The sequence below is a fragment of the Pelmatolapia mariae genome, linkage group LG2 (genome assembly GCF_036321145.2).
Source record: "Pelmatolapia mariae isolate MD_Pm_ZW linkage group LG2, Pm_UMD_F_2, whole genome shotgun sequence".
NCBI lineage: Eukaryota > Metazoa > Chordata > Actinopteri > Cichliformes > Cichlidae > Pelmatolapia > Pelmatolapia mariae.
Window position 1 is genome coordinate 9,410,521 of NC_086228.1, and position 23,055 is coordinate 9,433,575.

The 23,055-nt window shown below is 43.2% G+C and overlaps 1 protein-coding gene across 1 annotated transcript in view; it reads right to left on the minus strand.

The window, feature by feature from the left end:
* The window catches only part of fat2 (FAT atypical cadherin 2), an 80,760-nt gene extending 67,808 nt beyond the window's left edge, over positions 1–12,952 (minus strand). Inside the window, exons 1-4 of the mRNA XM_063488809.1 lie at positions 9,715–12,952; positions 7,240–7,551; positions 2,202–2,260; positions 459–770 (exon numbers count right to left, since the gene is read on the minus strand). Coding sequence (XP_063344879.1) covers positions 459–770; positions 2,202–2,260; positions 7,240–7,551; positions 9,715–12,952 — 3,921 coding nt within the window. The remainder of the gene's footprint in view (positions 1–458; positions 771–2,201; positions 2,261–7,239; positions 7,552–9,714) is intronic.
* Between the last annotated feature and the right edge of the window lie 10,103 nt (positions 12,953–23,055).

A 23,055-nucleotide genomic window follows, 5' to 3' on the forward strand; every position in this document is an offset into this window, starting at 1 on the left:
TTCTGAAAAATAAAAAAGACACGAAATTCCAAATTTTGGGGACACAAACCACAAGTGTGTTTAAAAAAAATCCTTAAAAAACGACGGTGAAAAAAAGCGATGATGAGATCCTGACGTCCTGACTTAAGGAAGTCAGAGGTGGAAGCACATCTGAGGAAACAGAAGAATCCGTTCAGAGAGCCGACTGAGCCGGAGCAGAGGTAACCTACAATTATTTTACTATTTCCGTATTGTGAGTGCACTTGTTGCCAAATGCAGTGGTCTGATTGGTCAGATCTGTTTGCATCACAAAACATCTGAAAAATTGAGCTTGATCCAAAATCGTAAACGCAGTAAATTCGTCCAATGAGTAAACGCTGGGTTAAGAACAGGTGTGTAACGGCTTCAGATTCATCAGCCGTATGAAACGTTGACGGGACAGGTAAACTTGCTGTGGTGAAAATTTCTGCAGCACCTACCGTGAGAATATTGTAGCTTTCGGGCAAGAAGTCACCGTGCGATGTGACCACGCCCGTCACTGGGTCGATCTCAAACTGCTCGTCCACGTTTTCCTGCAGACTGTAGGTTACTGCCGCGTTCGGGCCCTCATCGTTATCCTGAGCCAGTATCCTGCAGACTTCCTGTTTGCCACTGTCGTGACGCCGTTCAGGCAGCTTGACGTCGAAACGTTTTTCCATGAACTTGGGAGGGTTGTCGTTGGCATCTAGAACCTGGATCACAACGGTGGCGGTGGAGCTCAGAGCCGGAGATCCGTTATCTGACACGATAACCTGAAGGTGAAGAAGAGTTGGAGGGTCAACATCAGAATAATAAAAGCACGATTGATCTTTATATTTACTTTGACTTAATTTTAAAGTACTAAATTAATTTCTTGGGGTTTTAAAGCTACGGCGAAGAGTGCTGGAGGCGGGGGTATTTTTGTGCAGCTGCTACGAGTGTTCCTTTATTTGGAGTGGGGGAGGTTGGGGGTGGAGATGTTCTCCACGTGGTCATGCACCTGTCTGTATTTAATCATTAGTTATTATTCATCTCTGGCTCTCTTCCTCAGCTTGTCTTTGTCCGTCTGACCCACCTTCCTTCCCTCACACCCAACCCGTCTGACCCTCCCTGAGCCTGGTTGTGCCAGAGGTTTCTTCCTGTTAAAAGGGAGTTTTTCCTTCCCGCTGTCGCCAAAGCGCTTGCTCATAGGGGGGTTATCTGCCTGTTGTTGTTTTCTCTGTAGTATCATAAAAAAATGGAGAAGCCTGAGAAGGCTGTTGTTGTAATTTGGAGCTCTATAAATAAAACTGAATTGAATAGATAATATAAAAAATAAAAATGGTCTCATATGGACGGCTCAAATCTCTGAAACTTTGGGTCTGTCCTGAAATGTCACACCAGTTAAGGAAGATTAATTTCCAAGGAGCTGAGATACATTTCTTTTAGTCGGTAGCAAGAAATGTGGTTTGATTTTCTGTTGTTGAAATATCTGAACCAGCAGCTAAATGTTACCAGTCACATGCCTTTTCTTTCTGCTTTTATCTTATTAAACACCTCAGATTGTCCACATAACAACAACATAATTAAATGTAATGACTGTGCACTGATTCCCATTTCTGTAGAAGTTTTAAAGTGGAGCTTCCAACTGAAGTAAAGCTTGTTTCCCAGAGGAAGAATTCCAGTTTTCATGCTCTCAGCCTCATGCACTCTTAGTTACATGGTTCATTTATGCCATGCATTTTTTTTAACCATATATATCTTTTTTATACCATATATATGTTTAACATGAGCCAACAACACAAACCAACAGAGACGCACTAAAAGATGAACTACTGGCCTTTTTAAAAAAAAAAAAAGTATTGGAAATAAATAAATAATAATGATCACAACACATTCGGACGGGGCAAAAAAAACTTTTTCACTTTTGTTTGTTCGTCTGAAAAGTTCCTCAAAAAAATCGTTATGTGTGGGGCGTTGTGCTATTTCCTGACTCACAGGTCAGCGATCGACTGAACAATCACTAAAATTATAGCAATAAAAAACGAGCAGCTTCCACACTGACGTCACATTTGGTGCACGTTACCCATGTCAGTAAAGCAGCGAGCACTGCTGTGTATTCTGGATTTATGGGAACGTCGGGGATTCACAGCAGAGCCGGATTTGTGTTCCTGTTTCTGCATCGATCTGACGGGAAGAGAAAATGTTGTTTATCAGAGTCTCACCTCAATACTGTGCTCTGGTTTATCCTCTCGATCCAAAGCTGAGACAGTGCTGATAACACCTGCAAATACAAACACACACACACACACCAAATACAGGTGCTGTTAGCAGGAAGTGAGAGTGCAGGTTACACATAAACAAACAGAGTTGGGAGTTTTTTTGTGTGTGTGTGTGTTGTGGCGGTTGGGGATGGGGGCGGGTGTCCCTGAGTAGTAACAGCAGAAAACACATTGTATTTTACAGCTCTTGATGTTGATTCTGCTGTTTTTGTTTTTGAGGGTCACTCAATGTTTGTTTATGTCGCTATAAAAAATTACAACAAACAGCTAAAAAAAAGATGATGATGATGATGATGATGATGATGATGATGATGGCGGTGTGATGCAGTGCTGAGGTGAAGCCGACCTGAATAAAGACTGATACAGATGTCAAACAGGGACAGAGCGAGCGATGAATCACGTGATAAACGTCTGAAGCAGAGAACGAGCCGCCTTCAGCACAACAGAGATTCCATCGAGGAGCTTTGCAAAGGTCGCCTCCTACATGGAGGTCAGGACTTTCTTCTGTTTGTCTAAATAAAAACCGGCATCCATTTTTGTTGCATTGTTTAACATCTATATAAACTTTCAGAAGACATTAAAGAACCTCCATTTCATTCCGCTCTCCACTTCAATGTCATGGGGGTGGGGGCTGGAGCCCATCCCCGCTGCCACCAGGCAAAGGCTGGGGCGTCCGGACCCGATCGTTTTCTCACAGAAACTGGAGCTGTCGGTACTGATACTGACAGAACAGGAAAACGCTAGAGGCCTAAATGCAAAAAACTGGAGGCCCATAAACTCAAAATAACCAACAGGAGACAGAAGCATAGAGGAGCTCATAAGGGGAGGGCATCACCTTCAGCATGGCTGGGAGATACGGGAAGCACCTGTGTCACATTACAGGATCAGTGGAATTTACTGTTGAAAGACAAAACCACTATTTTGTCATCCAAAGCCGCTCTACAGTTGGAAATGAGCAATTTGGGTCACCTTACACTCAGAGCACAACACTGACTCATCAGTGGGAGGAGGGGTCACTCACAGCCAATCAGATGCTTCCGCCGCATCCGCCTGAGCTCAGTCGGCCTCTGAACTGTGTGACAGGTGATTATCAGACACGGCGAGGGAAACCGCGGCTGACAGTTTGCTGAATCAGCGTGTTTGAGTGTCTGCAGCTGCTGGGAGAAGCTTCCTAGACACACAGGAACAGGCCGGGAAAATACAAGTCTCTGTGTCTCCAACCAAAAGAGGTGTGGGAGCTGCAGACAGAGGAGGGGGTCATAAGTGCAGCAAAAGAGGCCCCACTGAGCGTCATTGAGTCCTTTTATGACAGAGCAAACAAGCCCTGCTGGGAGGGACAGGTGGGAACGTTAGAAAATGTGTTCCTGTCATTAGTGCAGATGTGGGAATCATGGCTAAAGCCCTCCCCACCGCCTGTTTTCACTCAGCCATCCAGGACGCCTGTCAAAACCACACGAGGACAAACAGAGCTGTTTCTGCGTCAGAGGCCGCTCGTTCCTTTTTCGCAGGATTCGCATCACGTTTTTACGTCTCTTCTTTTCTGAACGTGGCCTAGTTTCACTTGCTTTTTAATTCAGACATCGCAGATTTCTGAGAACTATTTCAGAAATGCCAATGAGAAAAAAGTTTGAGAATTTTTGTTTGTATGCGACTGAGGGGTAATTAGCAGGTATCTGTGTCTGTGTGATATTCCCACTGAGTCTGTGGACTCAGCTTGATAACAAGGTCGGTGGAGCCTTGGCACTCCACCCTGTCATCCACATACAGTCACTACTGGCTCCAAAAAGCCAACATGGCAACGGCCAAAACACATTAAGGCTTCAAAGCTCGAGGGTGAAATCACATTGGCTACATCCATCCTTTACACCGTGTATCATTCCCGTCTCGATAAACGTAATAATTCAGCAGCGGGAGGCTCTGAGACTGAGAATGTGCTACCCGAGACAGATTTCATATAAAAGTAGGTCTCAGGTTTTGGACTCTTTTTCACGTAAATTTGTTAAGAGTAAGAAAAATATCATACATCTTGGTGAGTGCTTTGTGTATATCAAGTATATAAAAGACACAATCGCATCATATCACTTTTTGAATCATCAACAGCCTGCAGCCATTTGAGGAATTTGCTGTTGCAAAATGCTAATGAAGTGGGCACATTCCTGACTTGCCTGGCCTTGTCAACAAACAAACACATAATGAAGTGTTCCACAACGAGATGCTTTTTCTCAAAACACGCACGACAATGTTTTATTTGCATTTCTGCATTAAAGCACGAAGCTTCCTCGATTCTTCTCGCCTGAAACGGACACAGCGCTGCGGTCTAAAACATCCGTGTTGGAGAATTTAAGCGAGAACAGTCATGAGTCACTTTCATCCTGTCAAGGCACGAGTGGTTTCACCCTCATATTACTAATAGGAGGTTCATTTGTTAACAGTAAGACAAGGTGGGTCATGTTCCAAAGAGGAACAGGTTCCAGGTAACATGATCTCCCTCCGCTTACGCCGTTTTTCTAATCTATATAAGCTAGTACACGATATTTCTTTGATTCTTTGTTGTCAAAGGATTTTAAGGACAGCTCTTTCTCCAAGTAAAAGTCAGCGAGGATGTCAGCACATCCTAAAAGTCTGTTTGATTTAAGCTATGACAGCCTGTGCTCCGACATGGCTCCAGGAGTGTTAGTGAGCACTGGAGGCAGAAGATGAGGTTCCAGTTCGAGTCCAGTTCATTCCGTATGAGATGAAAGAAGCTGAGGTCAGAGCTCTAGAGGCCACAAACTGGCAACTAGGTTTCCTGTTGATTTGGACTTCAGTGAACCACAAAAACCAGCTGCAGACCTCGAAGTCAAAAAGCATAAAGCCTGCTTAGCTTTTGTTCTGATGTTTACTGGACCTGTGGAAGCTGCGATTTAATGTAAAAACTATTAGCAAGAGCTCCAACAGCACAAATGTGGTCCACAGGTCCAGTTCAGGAACTCCAGCTAGCTGAGGTGAAGCCTAGCGGGCAGCTAGCAGCTATAGCCACTTGTGTCACCAGCCACCCGTCAGTCAAAGAGACCACAGCCCTAATAATGCAAATTATTTTTGCACGTTTATTATCACTGCTGGAGCCTCTGCTGGATGTTAGAGGAACTTCAGGTTTTAGGAGTTTTTTTACTTAAATTTTTTTTAGTTTGCAGCACAGGGATAAAAAAAATAAAAATAAAACTTCGGTCAGTTCTGCAAGAATTTGGGTCAGCTGTCCTCAGCCTGCAGCCTCAGAATACAAAAAGGTTCACAGAGATTTAATAACCCCTTTTCAGCAAAACACTATTCATCCTGTGCTTCTATGCATGAGTAAATGGATACCAAATACACCTGCATTTATAGAAAAATGCTTGTTTGAATGTGACACACTCCAGCTGGCAGCAAACCTTTGGCCCGTCTCTGAGCGACATCTCTGTAATCCCTCGGTACACTGGCCTCGGGGCGTGGACAAACATGACGTTAGAGGACGAGGACAGTGCTTGTAGCGGCTGGTAGCATCACAGCTAATGCTGCGCTCAATAACTTTAACTTCAAAGTCCTCGCCAGGTGATTCAGCTTCAACTGTCAGCGAGGAAGGCAGAGATTTTTAGGCTTCCTCATTGTTCCCGTCATGCTAACTCAGTTTTTATTTCAGGTCACACGTGACTGACTCTGTGAGTGACTCTCAGGGAGCTCCCTGTTGTGTAGGTATAGGCAGACCTAGCTTCCGCAGCACATGCTGCACTCATGCTTGCAACACTGCATTTGCAAGATTGCATATGCTTGTTAGCTTTTCACCCATGAATCAAAATGTAACACGTACAGATATACCAAAACACTCTGCAACAGAGGCCTGCCAGATGTCCTGCACACACAAAGGGAGTTTGAATCAAGATGTAAATCAATTGCAATGAGAGCATGAAGTCTCTTTTTCTGCTCGAGCTGCTCGTGAAATGCCAGAATGACGCTGAGCAACTTGATCCAGTTACATCCCAGAGTTCCTGTATTTTTGCCTGCACATATGCTGCTCACTGAATGCTTCAATACGATGATTCAGGGGTGAGAAATGTTTAAGTGGGAGGGAGGAGACGTGAGCCAAAGCTGGAAAACTGGAAAATTGCAACCTCTTTTGTACTATATTCTAATAATAAATTCAATAACAAAATAATTGTAGCTGCAATTAAAAACACAATGTCTACCTGTTGGATGGCATAAGTGCTAGGTCTGGAAATTATTTTTCAATCTTATGAAGGTTTAGGAACTTTAAAGGCAGAGTTCAGAGTACTGACCATGTTTTTATTGGTGAGTACTCATAATTAAGGTTAAACACTCTTCGTACAGCTGGGGGCAGTTTGGCCTTTCTCCATGTACTCACGCTTCCTCTCACAGTCCAAAGACATACACCAGGGGTGTCCAACTCCAGTCTTCAAGAGCTACTGTCCTGCAGCTTTTAGATGCATCTTTGTTCCGACACACCTGAATTACATGAATGGCTTGTTATCAGGCCTTTGCCAAAATTGATGGCATGCTGAAGAGGTAATCCAACCATTTTATTCAGCTGTGTTGGAGTAGGGATGCATCTAAAAGCTGCAGGACAGTAGCTCTCGAGTTGAACACCCCTGAAGTTAAGTAAACTGTTGAGGTTAAATTGACTGTAGGTGTGACTGTGACTGTGAGAGGGTGTGTGTGTCTCTCTGTGGGACAGACTAGCAAAGTGTCCAGAGTGTATTCTGCCACTTGCCCTGTGACAGCTGCAACCTTGAATTGGACAAGTTAAAGAAAAAGGCTGGATGGATAAGAAATTCTCCAGGTTAGCTTGCCATTCAAAACTTGGTGTTAAAATGTTGTGCCTCAGTTTGCGACTGAGATAACTCACATGATATCACCTTGTTTTACCTTTCTGAGCCAAGAAAACTTTCTGTGACATGTTGAAATTCATCAAGGTCTCCTTTGATTATATTTTTCATTGAAGAGTATTTACCTGTCTTAGGATCAATGTCAAAGTGCAATCGGTGAGATTCCAGCATCTGGAAGGAAAGCTTCCCCTCAGAGGACGTGTCCACATCTGTGGCCGACACCTGGATGACGGATTCGACCGTGTCCACGTTCTCTGGGACAGATGCAAAATACATCGGCTGGGAAAGTTCGGGAGCATTGTCATTAATGTCCAGGACCTCGATGAAGACGTGAGTCCAGGTGATCAGAGGCTCAGTCCCCAGATCAGTGGCGTAGACGGAGAGCCAGTAATGAGGCGCCGTCTCGCGGTCCAGCATCTCTGTCATACGAATCACACCTAAACACACCAACGGTACAGGCAAATCATTGTTGTCTACACTGGTATTTACATGTTTCAAACATGCTGCCCTGCCTCAGGAATGAATCACTTATCCATCTAATCTGTTCATGCTTAATAACTGTACAGCCCGGGAGGAACTAGCAGCCACTGGGGCCGTCACTGAGCTTAAGGTGTCTCTTTGCATTTAAAAAAAAATCTGGAAAGGAGCCCAGATGTGGGTTGTGAAATTTTAAGTAATTCCCTGCTCAGCAAAATGTGTGACATATTTGTGTTAGCTTAATACGCTAGAAAAGAGGCCCGCACAGAGACACTGCAGGGCTTGAACACAATGGAAATTTACTTCTCTGCACAGTGGCCTGAAGAGGCTGTTTAAATTTGGATGCCCCAAGTGAGAGATAATAAAGCAACAACATGGAGACAAAGATATATTTCAGCATAACTCTATTGTGGCAGTGAACGCCATTCAGTCTGATTTTATTTGACTCTTAAGCAGCGTTGGTCAAGTTACTTGAAAAAAGTAATCAGTAACTAATTACTGATTACTTCCCCAAAAAAGTAATCCCGTTACTTCACTGATTACTTATTTTCAAAAGTAATTAATTACTTAGCTACTTAGTTACTTAGTTACTTTTTTAAAACATGATTTACAACCTGAATAGGTAATAAAGCAATACATCTTTCAGCCCAATTCTACTTTTTCTGAATAATCCATCATATAAAACATAATCAAATGAAAAAGTCTCTTTTTAAAACTTGTTTTATTAGTTTTAATCTTTTAACTTTATGCATCAAGCAAAAATTAAATTATATGCAACATTCTCTGACTGGAAGAAATTTGTTTAACATTTAAAACTATTTTCTGCACATTCCAGCACATAAAATAAAATATTCTTTGTGTTTACACTCAGTCTTTCAAATAAATGCAAGTGAAACACAGCAGAAAATAAATAAAATCAAAGACTCAGCGGTCCTGCTGCTCTATTTTCACCTGTATAGCAGGCGGATGTTTGCCCTGGTGCAGGTGTGCCGCAGCGGTCACTGGAAGAATCCACGAGTTTCCCATTCCCTGGTAGCATACTCGGTGCTTGCTTGGAAGTTTAGGGGGTTTTTTCGCTGTAAAAAGAAGTTTTCTTCCCACGCAGTGAACAGCGGACGCTAATGTTTTTGTCACTTTTTACGGAATCAAACTCAAAGTAAGGTCAGTACTTCCACGCTTTAAACGCTGCACGCTCATACTCTCTCCCACACTCAATATATTATCCATTGTTGATCTGCACACAGCTGTTGCCATGAACGTCGCACTCGCATACGTCATTGTCATGAGACACTCTCGCAAAAAAATCACGGTTTTAGTAACGCAGTAACGCAGCGTGCTTACGGGAAAGTAACAGTAATCTAATTACCTTTTTTGCAATAGTAATCCCTTATTTTACTCGTTACTTGAAAAAAGTAATCGGATTACAGTAATGCATTACTTGTAATGCGTTACTGCCCATCTCTGGTCTTAAGTGCAGCAGCAGGCTAATGGAATACATTGCGATACGCTGCAAGGTCGCAGGGTATCCTCTGCAAAGGATATGCTGATGGAAAAATATACAAACTACTTTAACAACCCCAGACGAAGAACTGCTTCTACAAGCAGGTACACGTCCCGTTCTATCAGAGTGAGCACATGAGCATACAGCTGTAAAGTTCAATGCAGCACGAGGCGTGTCAGAGAGGTGGAAAAGACAAATGTTTCCATGCAACACTTGTGCCGTTTAATTTATGCTACAGTGCTAATTACTGTTTACAGAGCACAACAGTTCTGACCTTTGACCTTTCTACTGGGAACTAGTCTATAATCTTTACCCTTCACTGAAGACACACTGCTAAACAATGCTTCATTTAGCAGCTGGTTAGCTTTGGCTTTCAGTCAGATTGGTTCTTAGCTCCTAAACTTTGTTTCTATATGGAAACCTAGTGTGTAACCAGGTGAGATTTAATGGTGCAACCTTTGGAGAACTCAAAGGCTTTTTCCCAGTCTTTCTGCTAAGCTAAACTAAGATATGAGAGTGAGATCAGGCTTCACATCTGACTAAAAATTGCTAACATTGCTTTTCTACTTTTTAGATAAAAAACATCACAACAACAAAAATTGAATCACCAAGTGTTAGTTACCTGTTTCCTCATCAATGGTGAACACTCCTAAGCCAGAGCCATCATGGATGTGGTACCTGACAACCCCGTCTCTGCCCAGGTCTTTGTCTGAAGCTGTGAGAGTTACCACAGATGTCCCTACGGCTGAGTCCTCCTTTACCAGAGCTTCATAGACGAACTCTGAGAACACCGGCCGGTGGAGGTTCTCATTGACATCCAGAACCTCGATCTCCACGAAGCAGGATGATGACAAGGAGCGAGGGAGGCCGTGGTCGACTGCCCAGACCGTGAGATTGTAAGATGGCCGCCTCTCAAAGTCCAGCTCTCTCTCGAGGGTAAGGGCGCCGGTGGAGGAGTCGAGATGGAAGATCCCGCTCTCTGTGTTTTTGAGGTTATAGGTGACAAGGCCTCCACTGCCCAGATCCAAGTCAATGCTGTCCACCCAGACAAGCAGCGTGCCCACAGGAACATCTTCTGGAACTTTTATTTTGTGCACTTTGGGCACAAATTTGGGTGGGTTGTCATTTATATCCTGCAAAATCACCACCAGGTTGACAGTGGAGAACAGCTGAGGGCCGACTGTAGCCTGGTCTCTTGCTTCAATCAGGAGATCGTGCCTGGGTGAGCTTTCTCGATCCAGTCTACCCGTCACAATCAGCTCGCCGGTGAATTCATCCATCCTGAACATGTCAGTCGTTGTCAGGAGGGAATACTGGACTTTACTGCTCATATCTGAGTCCAGGTCTGCTGCGTGACATGTAAAAATAACCGAATTCACCTCTTTGTTTTCAGGCACGTGGATCACGTACCTGGGCTGATCGAAAACAGGAGGATTGTCATTGACATCCATGACGTTGACGGCAATGAATTTCCACGCAGAAGTTTGCGGTATTCCCAAGTCATAAACAGTGATGTTCAAAATGTAGAACCCCTTACTCTCTCTGTCAAGTGGACAAACTAGCCGAAGATCACCAGAGAACGTATCAATGGAGAAACAGCCATCTTCATTCCCACTCGATATGGCGTACACAAGCTTACTATTAAACCCAGAGTCGTTGTCTGTTGCTTTGAACTGAACAATGGTTGAATTTAATGGATGGTTCTCAACGAGATCAATCGAACTGGGAATGCTTGTGTCAAACTTGGGAGAATGTCGATTGGTGATGTGGATATCTGAGAATGTGTCCTCCTCTTGATTGATTAAAATGGGTTTGATTGACTCGATTAGTTTATCTGTGACCTGTTTGGCAATGCCCGTTTCCTTGCAGTGCAGCGTTGGATCTTCACCTCGGTTAGTAATGGTTATCCTGACAACCGATGCTTCAGAGTGATGCTTCCCATCAGTGGCTACAACTCTCAGAGTGAATGAACCCTGCAGCAGAGGGATAGGTTGTTTCAGGGCAATGACTCCAGTCACAGAGTTGATCCCAAACACTTGGAGCTCGTTCCCTGACTCGATGACATACCTCAGCTGCTGCAGCTCATCTAAATCAATAGCTGACAGCTTGGCGACTTCATGTCCCACAGGTAAATCCAGAGGTACAGTAACATTGCAGCCCACCTGCTCGAACAGAGGGATGTTATCGTTGATGTTGTTCAGAGTTATTGTCACAGGGCTTTCGCTGACCTGACTGAAGGGGCCACCGCTGTCCGACGCCCAAACTCTCAGGTGATACCGCCGTTTCATCAGTTCGTAGTCCAAGTGTTCGGAGGTAGAGATGATGCCCGTGAACGGATCTATTGTAAAAGGCAAAGGGCCTGAATTTGCAATCGCGTAAGTCACAAAGCCGTTTTTGCCTTTGTCTTTGTCTAAAGCTGCTAATTTCAACACGTTGCTGCCAACAGGGCTGTTTTCATCCAGCGTGGCCTGATAGGATGTCTGTGTGAACTCTGGGCTGTTGTCGTTTTCATCCGTTATCTCCACCACGATGTGAGTTTCAGCTTCACCGTGATTGGCCATTACATCAAACTCATATCGATCTTTCCTCTCATAATCAAATTTCCCTGTAGTTATGATAATCCCAGTTTTAGGATTGATCTTAAAGTTAGAGGTGTCTGGATTGTTCTTGATACTAAAGGTAACGTTAAAGGGAACTGAGTTGACAGAAACCTTAAGTACATGAGTCTGTGGGGGTGAAAACTCACTCAGAGTCACAATGTAGGTGTCCTCCAAAAATGCCAGTGGGCTGTAATGATAGGCTGGAATGTGGATTTGTGTGATTGGAGAGAGGAAACTTGGCAAGCTCCTGTCTTTAGCTTGCAGTGAAAGATTCAACCCAAAATGAGTCTGAGACCAGATAATCCTCTTTGTAGAGATCACTTGGAAGTCACTGCCCTGCACACCTGAGGGGATTACCTCAAACCACTTGTGGGGATCCCCTCCAATGATATGGAGGGATTCCACTGGCTTAACTCCTTCCTCCACATGGACATTGATATTTATTTTTCCGTCTGCAGACACTGTAGCTTCAGGGGGCGGTGTGATAACTGGAGATGCTATGGCCATCTTTTGTATGTTTACTGTGACCCTGGCGACATTCCCAAATTTCTGAACACCGGATATCTTTTTTGTCCTGTCCTCTGCTAATACGGTGAGGTCGTAGCGCTGTGCGCGAGTGTGATTGAGCCTCTTGATGAGGCTCACCGTGCCTGTGAAAGGGTCAACAACAAACGGATGAGCTCTGCTGGTGAACGAATAATAAAACTCAGCGTTGCTCCCAATGTCGGCGTCTGTAGCGCTGACTTTGGTGACACTTGACTTTAGAGGAGCATCCTCCCTGATGGCCACATTGTACGATGCCGGGTAGAAGAGAGGCTTTAAGTCGTTGGTGTCAAGCACCTGGACGAAGACCTTCGTCATTGCCTCGAAGCCAAAAGTGCTTTCCTTTGCCTCCACAGTGAGAGTGTACGAGTCTCGGACCTCCCTGTTGAGGAGAGCCGAGTTGCTGCTACGCGTCTTGATCCTGAGAAAGCAGAAATTTCCGACTTTGACTGCCTCTGCTTTGAAGAAGCTGTCGTCGTCACCTGAGACGATGTTGTACTTGATGTCCCACAGTGGATCTGTCACTTCAATGCCCATCTTCACCTGCGTCTCAACGTACATCCGCGGGGCCGAGTTCTCGTTGATGGCAGCGTTGTAGAGGTGGTGTGTAAACAGCAGAGGAGAACTGCCTTTTCCCAGTCTATAACTACCTTCACATCTTGTCACAGATGTGAGGACTGAGGCAAAAACAAGAAGGATTGCTCCTGAAGCTGCCATCATAATCCCCTTTTTGAACATTTACACATCTGTAAAAAAGACAGAAAAGAGAAGAATAAAAGTCATGTAAGAAAAGCCTTTAGGGAGAGACAACAGCTGCCTGTATCACACGACAAGACATGAAATGTACACTCCAAGCTATTTTGTAAATAGACCAATCACTTCCCTGAAGCTCCAGCACAAAGAGTACAACAGAGAGAGCATATTGACACAACAGCCGAGGGGAGGCTGTGGAGAGGCGTCTCACTCTTGTCCTAACTTGTCTTGACAAAACATAAAACCAGTAAAACGCTGGATTGTTTCAGGCCAACAAGCTTTTTCAGAGAGTTGGCAGCCCAAACGCCCCCTAATCATTTCTCTGAGGCTGAATATCAGCAGCGCAGAGTTGTCCCAATAATCGCCTTCAGTCATTGCAGCAATGTGTGGAGGAGTCTACAGTTGCATGACCTGGTAGGTGATGGTGGGTGGCTCAGAGACTGAGAGCACTTATCCCTGGAGGCATGAGTCATTAAACTGCTGCACCCATAACCTTTTACAGGGAAGACCTGATCAAAAAGTTAAACAGATAAAACCAACAATCACTACCTGCAGCCCACATTCATGTCCAACTCTACAAAGCTCACACATGTTTTGTCTTTTTTTCTTCCAGTTTAACAGCACCTTTATTATAAGTTGTTCTGAAAGACAATGCTTTTTAATCAGATTCAAAAATCTTATTAAAAGATCAGATTTAATCAGATCGTTATTTCTCGCTGCGCCAGCTGCAGCGAGAAATAACGGTTTAACCTGTTTACACCTGCTTAAATGAGTCACAGCAGCAGCAGCTGAACATGTTCTGAAAAGATGGACTCGGACCAAACCTGATGATGATGATGATGATGATCATGCTACAAAAATCACCATGTTGTCTCCGGATGTGTTTGCTTCAGAGCACATTCATCACTGGACGGGTAAACACTTTTAAACCCTATGACGATAAGACTCAAACCTTAACCCATCCATAACTATGAAATTACCAGAAAAACATTTGGCTGTCAGTTTCAAAATGTTGAAACTGGAGTCTTTATCAAATCTTTGCGATTTTAATTTTACCATTTTTGCTACATTCAGCATTTTGTCCAATGTATTGCTCACAATTTGTTTATACAAACGAAATCATTTAAGGGGGTTAGGATGAAAACATCCCCCTGATGATGTAGAGGCCTAAAACTCAAATCTGATGAAGACATGCATCAAAAATTATTGCTCGGTTAAGGATGTCACTGCCAGTGTTGTCTTACACTTTAAAGTTTCTCTTTCAAAATCATAACCCACAATATCCTTCTGAACCTAATCCATGTTTCCATACATCAGCATTGTAGCATAACTCTTCAGTATCTCTGGAATCGCCATATCTACCTATGCTAATGTTTTCCTGTGGTTCATGTCCATGTGGTCCAAGCCTCTGATTGATGGCGTGTACACGGCGTGCTGGCAGAAAGATCAACCCCGTCAGGACACAAAAAGCTAAAAGTAACTCACAAATGACCTAAAGCCATGAATCACACAACTGCTTTAACAGTGAAGCTCACTTTATTCAGAGGAGTGCAAAGAGTCTGATGTGCCCAAGGAATCTGGAACATAATGAGGATGCCCACACCATGCTAGCTGGAATTGAGAGCAGCTGGAGGTCGAGACACTTGGGTCCTCACTGCCTCTCTGACAGCTCATCCAATCATAGGAATCTGGAAGGAAGAAACTCCTTTTCCCAAGATCAGAGGCATGAAAAGTTCTCGCTCCTACCTCCGGTTCCTCCACAAAAATAAACCATTTCAAATAGAATATCTCCGCACCTTCACACCAACCATTCGGTTTCAGTTGTCTAAACAAATCTGAACACACAAAAGGGCAAGACAAAAGATGCCTTATTGTGCCAGAAAGTTATGAATACCAGTATCTCACGCGATCTCACACTCATGTGGGTTTAGGAAAACACCTCTCCCGGACGCACTGATGGTTTGGTCCCGAGTCTCCAGGTAGGCTGGCGCTGGAGCTTTCACTGGACGGTGACAGGTATGAGGGGTGTTATCTCCACTCACATGGTGACAGTTGATCAGATTACAAACGCCAACGTCACAGCTTGGATTTTAAAAGAGAGGCAAGGTGTTTTGTAATTTAGCCAGGCTTTCTGCACCATCATTTTTTTCTGGTGCTCACGTCTATTTTGTGACCGGCACATTTTAGATGTACTGCTTCAGGGTTTGACTTGACTTTTTTAGGACACCTCACAGATCGCTGATCTCTCCACCGTGAATATTTATGCTGCCTGGAAATGTGGACATTTTTACATCTTTATTTTTATAATCATGGTCCAAATGTCTCTTTTCCTGTAAAATACAGCGTGCTTATAATGTAAAACTGGGAAATATTGTTACGCAAGCGCTAAAACTTACTTACTTAAAACCTGACTTTTTACCTCCTTATTTAAGTGGTCTTACCTTTAACTATTTGTAAGTAAATATAATTACATAAATTACAGGAGAATTAAGCCCTTAGTCGGAGCAGTGTTATAAAGTGTTACCTGCTCAGCTGAGGTGAGAGCAGACGTGCCCGTTTCACTGCTTTAGTTTCTAAGATGAGTTTTAAGGAGAAGCCTGAATCTGATGGCCCGTCATGTGCCTGACTCTTCTTCAGTGTTTATTTTTTCTATTTAATTTCTCCTGTATTATTAAAAGGCCCTTGAACATCTCACTATACACACGCATAATGTCTTTATATATATTATTATTTTTTATCTTCACATCAAAGCAAAGCGTTGTGTTCTCAGACAAAGCTGTTTGATTCAGCCTCATGCATGGTCAGTCAGTCAAATCTAAACATTTACACGTTCATTTAGTCCAGTTTGAATAGTTCAAAGTTAAAGCAATTTTATCAAATAAATATATAATATCATTTTTTAGTATAAGATAAAACAAGATAAGATAAAGTCTTATATTTACCATTTGTACAGCAGCACTTAGAGACAGTCAAATACAAATAGATATACAAATGTAAATCACGTGCACGGGGATGTACAGTAACGTGTTTTTTAAAGAGGAATTTTGAGCATAAAACAGGAATTCCCTGATCATGCAGATTTAGGGTCAAGCCTGTCCCCTAATAGGATTTGATTTTTAACATGTTTTTGGAGAAACTAGTAGGCCAGGTATTCTATTAAAAATTTATTTAGTTATTAAAGAGTGATTAAAAAACACGTATTGTTGAAGGAGTTTACGTGCGACTGTAGTCTGCTCTGTGTCAGTCTGCACCTGCGTATTGATATTACTGCATATTAGAGTATTGAACACGGTTTGGGAACATTAAAAGTCACAGGACGAATCTAATGCTTCTTCATCTAGTGGTGAAATAAAAAGGACCAAAGCAGGGAGACGAAGATGGATTCGACCTTCGCTGGGAAACTGGAAAACATTATGAAATCCATTTGAATCTAATGAACTCTGAGCCAGCCTGTAATGAACCTCACAAATCAGGATGATTTGTTTCATCAGCACGCGTTCATACAAACTGCTCAGAGGGCTGCAGTGGCGCTGGTGCTCTGTTTTATCAAACGCTGGATAAAAGGACCACCGTGTGGGCCTTAGGATGCCATAAACTGTAAATGTTTTGACCTGCGAAGGATAGCGTGCAAGCTGGATCTGCAGTGCATTCTGGGCTGATGATTTAAGATGGCTTATTTCTGACAGACTGAGGTTTAAAAAACACACGGAGCTGCTTTTGGTTGAAATTTACAGGCAAAGGAAATGAAGGAATACATGTCATCCTTCACAGAAGCGCAGATCAGGGAGAAGGGCAAATGCATGAGGAGGACCACAAGTTCTCAGCTCTTCGATCAATAAGAACACCTCAGGTACAATTTAATTCCATGTGGAGTCAAAATCCTATCAGAACTTGAGCGAAAATCACTTAAAGAAACGTGAGAGATGATCTGCTCTGAAAGCAAACGGCCCCATTGCACAGGAAATGGCAAATTGTCCGTTCAGTGAGCTCAGCGCTTCCCTCTCAGAGCTCATTTTGGGGCACAAAGCTCAACTGCCACTGAGGTCTCTCACACACAGCTCCAGGTGGAAACATGCAGCTAAATGCATGGCTCACATTTCCACATTACCCCTATGGCTCAGGGCTCAAACAGAGCAGCATCTGCATCCTGGTCCCGCCCCGTCAGTCAGTGAGAGCTGGATGGGGTCACCGACAGCTTCCTGTCTTTAATCCTTGCCGCCTCTCTGCAGCACTTTTAGCACAGAGGTCTGATGTGCATCTTATCTGCAGTGTCTAAGTTCATCACAGGTGTGCATGCTGGTAAATTTTTTCAGCAATCTTTAAGATCTTTGTTATTTTTTCCCGACTTTGCTGTGTCTCGGTTTTTATTTTTAGAATAATCTTTTCATTTCATCTTAAATTTCCTTGCATTTTATCAGGCGTAAACTTCCTGGCAACACAGTATAAAACAAAAAAGAAATCAATTGATCAACAAAGTTTGCTCAGTTGCTGATATGAACACTTCTTAAAACTCAAACTGGGCAACCTTTCAACACGCCGATTTAAAATCGGAATAATTTGCATTCGTGTAAAAAACTCTGAGGCCCAGTGGTTCATGCTGACGTTAACATGTTTCTGATGATGTGCTGTAATCCAAACACTCATTTTATCACTACAAGCTCTGGATGATGTCACATAGAGCAGGTTTCTCTAATATGGTCTCGTCGCGCACAGAGAAGCCCCACCTACCTACCTACCGGCTGTTTAAAACTTCTGTTAGCAGGGGGCAGCCAATCAGAGCTGAAACAGCTTGATTAACTATTAATTATGCAAAGCTACTTTGAAAGAGTCATAGAAAGAAAATAAATGAGCAGAGATCCACTTTGAGGGCATTTTGTAGAAAACTCAGTTAAAGGTTTCAGCTGCATGTCAGAGTGAACAGTTCCTGAAACCAGATGACTTCCTCCACACCATCACACACAAGGAAGCTGGCGGGTCTTATCACTGAATCTGGATTCATAGAACTGCCACAGGCCTCTGGGAAAAATCCAGATATACTTTTTAAAAAAATGTGGGCAGAGCGAGCATGAGAGGAACAAAGTGTCATCACACGGAGAGGAGATTATCTCCTCGTGAACTGATCATGACCGTCTCAGACTGATTCAAAATTAAAAATTAAATCTGACTCAGCTGTTCTAGGGAAAAAAAAAACTGCATGAGGTCTGATCCTTTAAATATGTCACTTTTTTCTCTTTTTCAGGCCTCGTTTTGCTTTGACAAGTGATACGTTTTTACAAATGGTTTATTTTTATAATCTTCTGACTTCCTGCATAAAGTGGAACCCTCCTCCAGCCTGCTCTGTCTTTATAGTTCAGGTTCATGATAAATGAAGTCTTTTGCTCTTATGTTCTTACTCATCCATGCTACGAGGAGCTGAACATGAGTCACTTCACTCAGCGTGAAGGTAGTAGTCTGTTTCCTGTGAGATGACTCCCGCAACAAGTTGAATCATGGATCCGCAGAGCTGCCAGTCTGGCTGTGAAAACCTGAGGGTATTTTATAAAAGAAGGGCAGGGCACGTTGTTTGAGCCTGAAGAGCACAATAATTATGGCCATATGTTTGTACAAAAGCTTCCTTCTCCAGGAAACTGCAGTGAAACGCCGAGCGAGTTAAAGGATCTCAGGGTTTTCCTTTTGTCACTGGAAACTATCTGGCATTATTCTTCCTCCTGCTCCTTCTGTGAGTGTATTAATCCCACCAACCCACTTCCTGCTTTTTGTCAGTGATTACACCCTCATTCTGAAAAAAGAGAGCAGAGATGAGGGCCCTGAAATTTAATATCCCAGTCTTCACATAAAGAAGCTGCTGGGGTGTAGGTGTTTCACAGAGCTGAGGTTCACTTCCATAAATGAAAACAGTGCTTTATTTATTTCTCTAACAGCTAAATGATCCATTTATACTACAAACCCAGCTACACAGAGCTTTAGTCTCACTGCATGCACAGCACAGGAGCCTTTTTAGCTGAATTTAGGCCCATAATAAGCAGACCTACGATCATTTCTAGTGTTTCCTGTTCATAGGTAAAGTTAGATATTAGAGCTCCTGTAGAGGTTTGTTAATTCATCCGGGAAGTTTAAACAGACGCGATGGCCAGATGAACCTATCGCTGCCATCCCGTAACTAAAAGCCGGATCCAGTGTCGGTTACGGTGAGTCGACCTGTTCGGTCCAGGTGTGCGACGTCCGCTAATGGCGCACGGAGGAAGCGGACAGAGAGGCTCAGCAGGTCGGAGGTTTGTCCCGCTGAGACCCCGACAGGATGCAGGTTCAGAGCAGCGCTGGAAGGATCCGCACAGAGAACCTTATAAACCGTGTATTTATGTTTTTTACCTGATTTATGTTGTACCTGTTTACATATAAATACGAGGCCATGACAAGTGCACAAATTCAGGATGAGAAATCAGTGAAAGCTTCACAAAGTAAACTCTGTGTTAAACCTGAAAATGATCGTTCTTATTATTGACTAGTGATGTGTCGGTCGCGAACGAAATGGCTCTTAGAGCCGGATCTTTGACGTGAACAACACGAGCCGGCTCCTTATCGCGAGCTGTGGGGTTTTTTTTCTTTCTCTCACCCTCTCTCTCTCTCGCACTTTTTTTTCCGCTTCACTCCGCACGCGAGCCTTGTGCTTTGCGCTGGGCAGAGGGGGGAGGGGCGGTAGTTACAGTCGCAGTAGCACAGGAACAGAGCGGGAGGGCAAGAGAGCCAGGGACAACAACGTCACATTAGAAAGGTATAGTAATCATCCACAACTATTTTCAGTTGCAGATGATAAAGGATTCAGAAAGTTTATTCATGCAGGCCCATATGACAGAGAATGTGCATCTTCTTTTTCATAGTTTAATTTATATTTAATTGTGCTGTGGTTTCAGTGTTTTGTGTTGTTTCATTTTAAATTTGTTTAAAAGGAAAAGCTGAAAATTTAAATAGTTAAAAGTTGAACAGTGACTAGTTGGTTTTTGTATTATATGATTTATTTATTACATTTTATGTGGAGTGAATAAATACAAGTATATTTACGGTGGCCCCTAGAGACAAAGCAGCACGTACAAACTTCAAAACACGTACAAACCCTGAAGCACGTACAAACTCCAAAACACGTAAAAACTCAGAAGCACGTAAAAACTCCAAAACACATAAAAACTCAGGCTACATCCACACGTACCCGGGTATTTTTGAAAACGGAGATTTTTTTATGCGTTTGCACCTTTCGTCAACACGTAAACGGCGTTTTTGGTCACTGAAAACGGAGATTTCTAAAAATGCCTGTCAGGGTGGAGATTTTCGAAAACTCCGTTTTTGCATTTATGCGTGGATGAGGAAAACGGAGAAAACGCACCGTCAAAGATGTGCGCCACGTTTTGTTTTGGTGAAATGAATTTCTACAATACTGTTACTGTTAATTGTACTCTTTGCAGTGTTTAAATGCTTACAAATACACACACAGTTACTGTCCCTCCACACATAGGACTTGGTTCTGCTTCTATGCCCCATCTTTGTTTACTATTTCCCACTGAGGCTTCTAGACTTCTGATTGGCCAACATTTCTACACGTTTAGGAATATATCGGCACCTGTTGCTTTGGCATGTTCCTAGCAGCGTTTTCCTTCATTTCTGCATTTACATGTGGACGGGATTATTTTTTAAATCGAAAACGGAAAATCTCTGTTTTCAAAAATACCCGTGTACGTGTGGACGTAGCCTCAGAAGCACGTAAAAATTCCAAAATATGTACAAAAGACAACAGAAGTGCTCTAGAATGCTAGGCGCAGTGTTGAGCTTTTGTTACCTAGAGGCTACACAAGCCAGCAAGTACCAACGACCGGTGTGTGGTAGTAACAGGTAAATGAACTTTTTTTTTTTTAATTATTTGAATATATATGAGTGCTTGTGTATAAATACACAAACAATACACATATGCTTTCAATTGTGTAATTTAAGTGATCTAGGTAGCTCTGTTTTGGAAGTTCAGTTAACGCTAGAAATGTGTTTTAGAGATTGTGCGTGCTTTTTGGAGTTTGTACGTGTCTCTAGGGGCCACTGTATATATTTATATATAAACATATATAAATAAAACCACTTTTTTTCACATTAGTAATTCCTTTTGTGCATAATTTTATATTATTGTAATAATAAATTAATTAAAGCAACAAAACAACCTGAAGAGCCGGTTCGGAGCCGAAAGAGCCGGCTCTTTTTAGTGAGCCGAGCCGAAAGAGCCGGTTCTCTAAAAAGAGCTGGAAATCCCATCACTATTATTGACGAACAGCTGAACCCTGTGCAGAGCAAACTCGACACAGCTGAAGCTAAGGCAGGAAGCTGGAGACAGTTCAAACTGAAGCTTAAGCCTGATTGGCTCACGTTATTTCACCTGTGCCACCAATCAGTAATTAGCTAAGTACGAACCACTTACTGACACTAATCACCCAGTGTCCCAGCATGCCCACAGCTGCACATCAGTGAGCCGGTAACGTGGTGGCTTTTTTCTTCTGAAGCCACACAAACACTAAGAATGCGGTTTCAAGTTTTTATCCTTTAATGCGCTCAGTCGTCCAGGCCGAGGCACGGCGGCACGTTTTCCTCTGCCAGAAACTCAACTTACTTTCAGACTTTCATCTTCATTTGCATAATTGCAGAGTTCAATTTCCTCGGTAGCCATTAAAAAGAACAACAGAGGGTCGTTACACTGGGACAATCTCACACAGTAATGAGTCTGGGCTGCAGCGCCGGACTGTGATGGATGGGGAGGCTTCGCCCGCTGCCACTTTATTAAGTGCTCATTTTTGTTTTAAGGTGAAAAAAACACCTAAGATCTGATGACTGCAAAGTGTGAAGAATGTCTCCCTCCTCCTTTAAGAGCAAAATCAGCCCCAAATGTCAAATTTGACAATGAGGTGCTCCAGCAGCTGCTTGCCTTCAGACGAAAGGTCGCTTTACACCTGCAGCTCTGCAGCACATCGTGGCAGCTTAATGCTGGAAAGAGTTTTAAAAATGATGAAGAACAGCAATCAGAGCGCGCCACATGAAACAAGAAGATGTCTCATGAATCATAAGTCACATCTAAAATAACATCGACGCCAGGTCCAGTTTCCTCAGAGGGGATTCAAGGTCTTCTTCTTAATCCTGAAGAGTTGCCCATTATAATCCCCGCTAATCCCTGTATTGGTGCACTGTTTGCAAATTGTCAGCAGCCATTTGAAATGCCTGCTGTCTGCAGAACATCTCTGCACAGTGTGTGTCCCTCACACAATCATTTCATAGTTTCTGATGTGAAAACACAGACAGGCTCATCTCAGACAGATTAGTGAGGTGATTTCAGAGGAATCGTCCAGGTATGGATCTGTCACAGTTCACAGGTTACTGCTGTAAAAATGACAACCGCCATCTCGAACATGACCATCATCGAGAGTGATTGTTGTTAGTCGTGGATGGACGGATGACAAACACCCAACTGTGACTCGTCAATCCTCATACGGGAAACGTTCTCGCCGGCTCTGGCTGTCAGTTTCAGTTCAATTCAGTTTTATTTAAATCACAACAACAGTTGCATCAAAGCACGTTATTCTGTAAGGTAAAGACCTAGAGTAATACAGAGAAAGCCCCAACAATCAGGGAAAAACCATAGGTTATTATTGATTAACTGTTCTGAAAAATGAAAACGTACAGCTTGGTTCACATTTACATTCATAGAGCAGCAGACAGCAGAGCGACCACTGGCTCGTGACTTTAAATAAACCTCCAGAAGCTTGGACCGCGGCCCAACCTGAGGCCGACACTCAGACGCTGCAAAGCTAGTCCTAACTGTAATGTTGGATTCAATGAAGTCAAACCTGTTGGAACTTGAAACTGACTATGAAGAAGAGCGAATACCAGCCAACCCCACAGTGATCAGTGATTATCAACAAGGCAGAACTTCCACAACCGCCCTGTCGGCCATGTGCAGCTGCAGTTCATCTGTTTGCCGTCTCAGTAACATGCAGCATTATTGGTGCTTTCATGCATACGCTGTGTTTTCTCATGAAGTCATG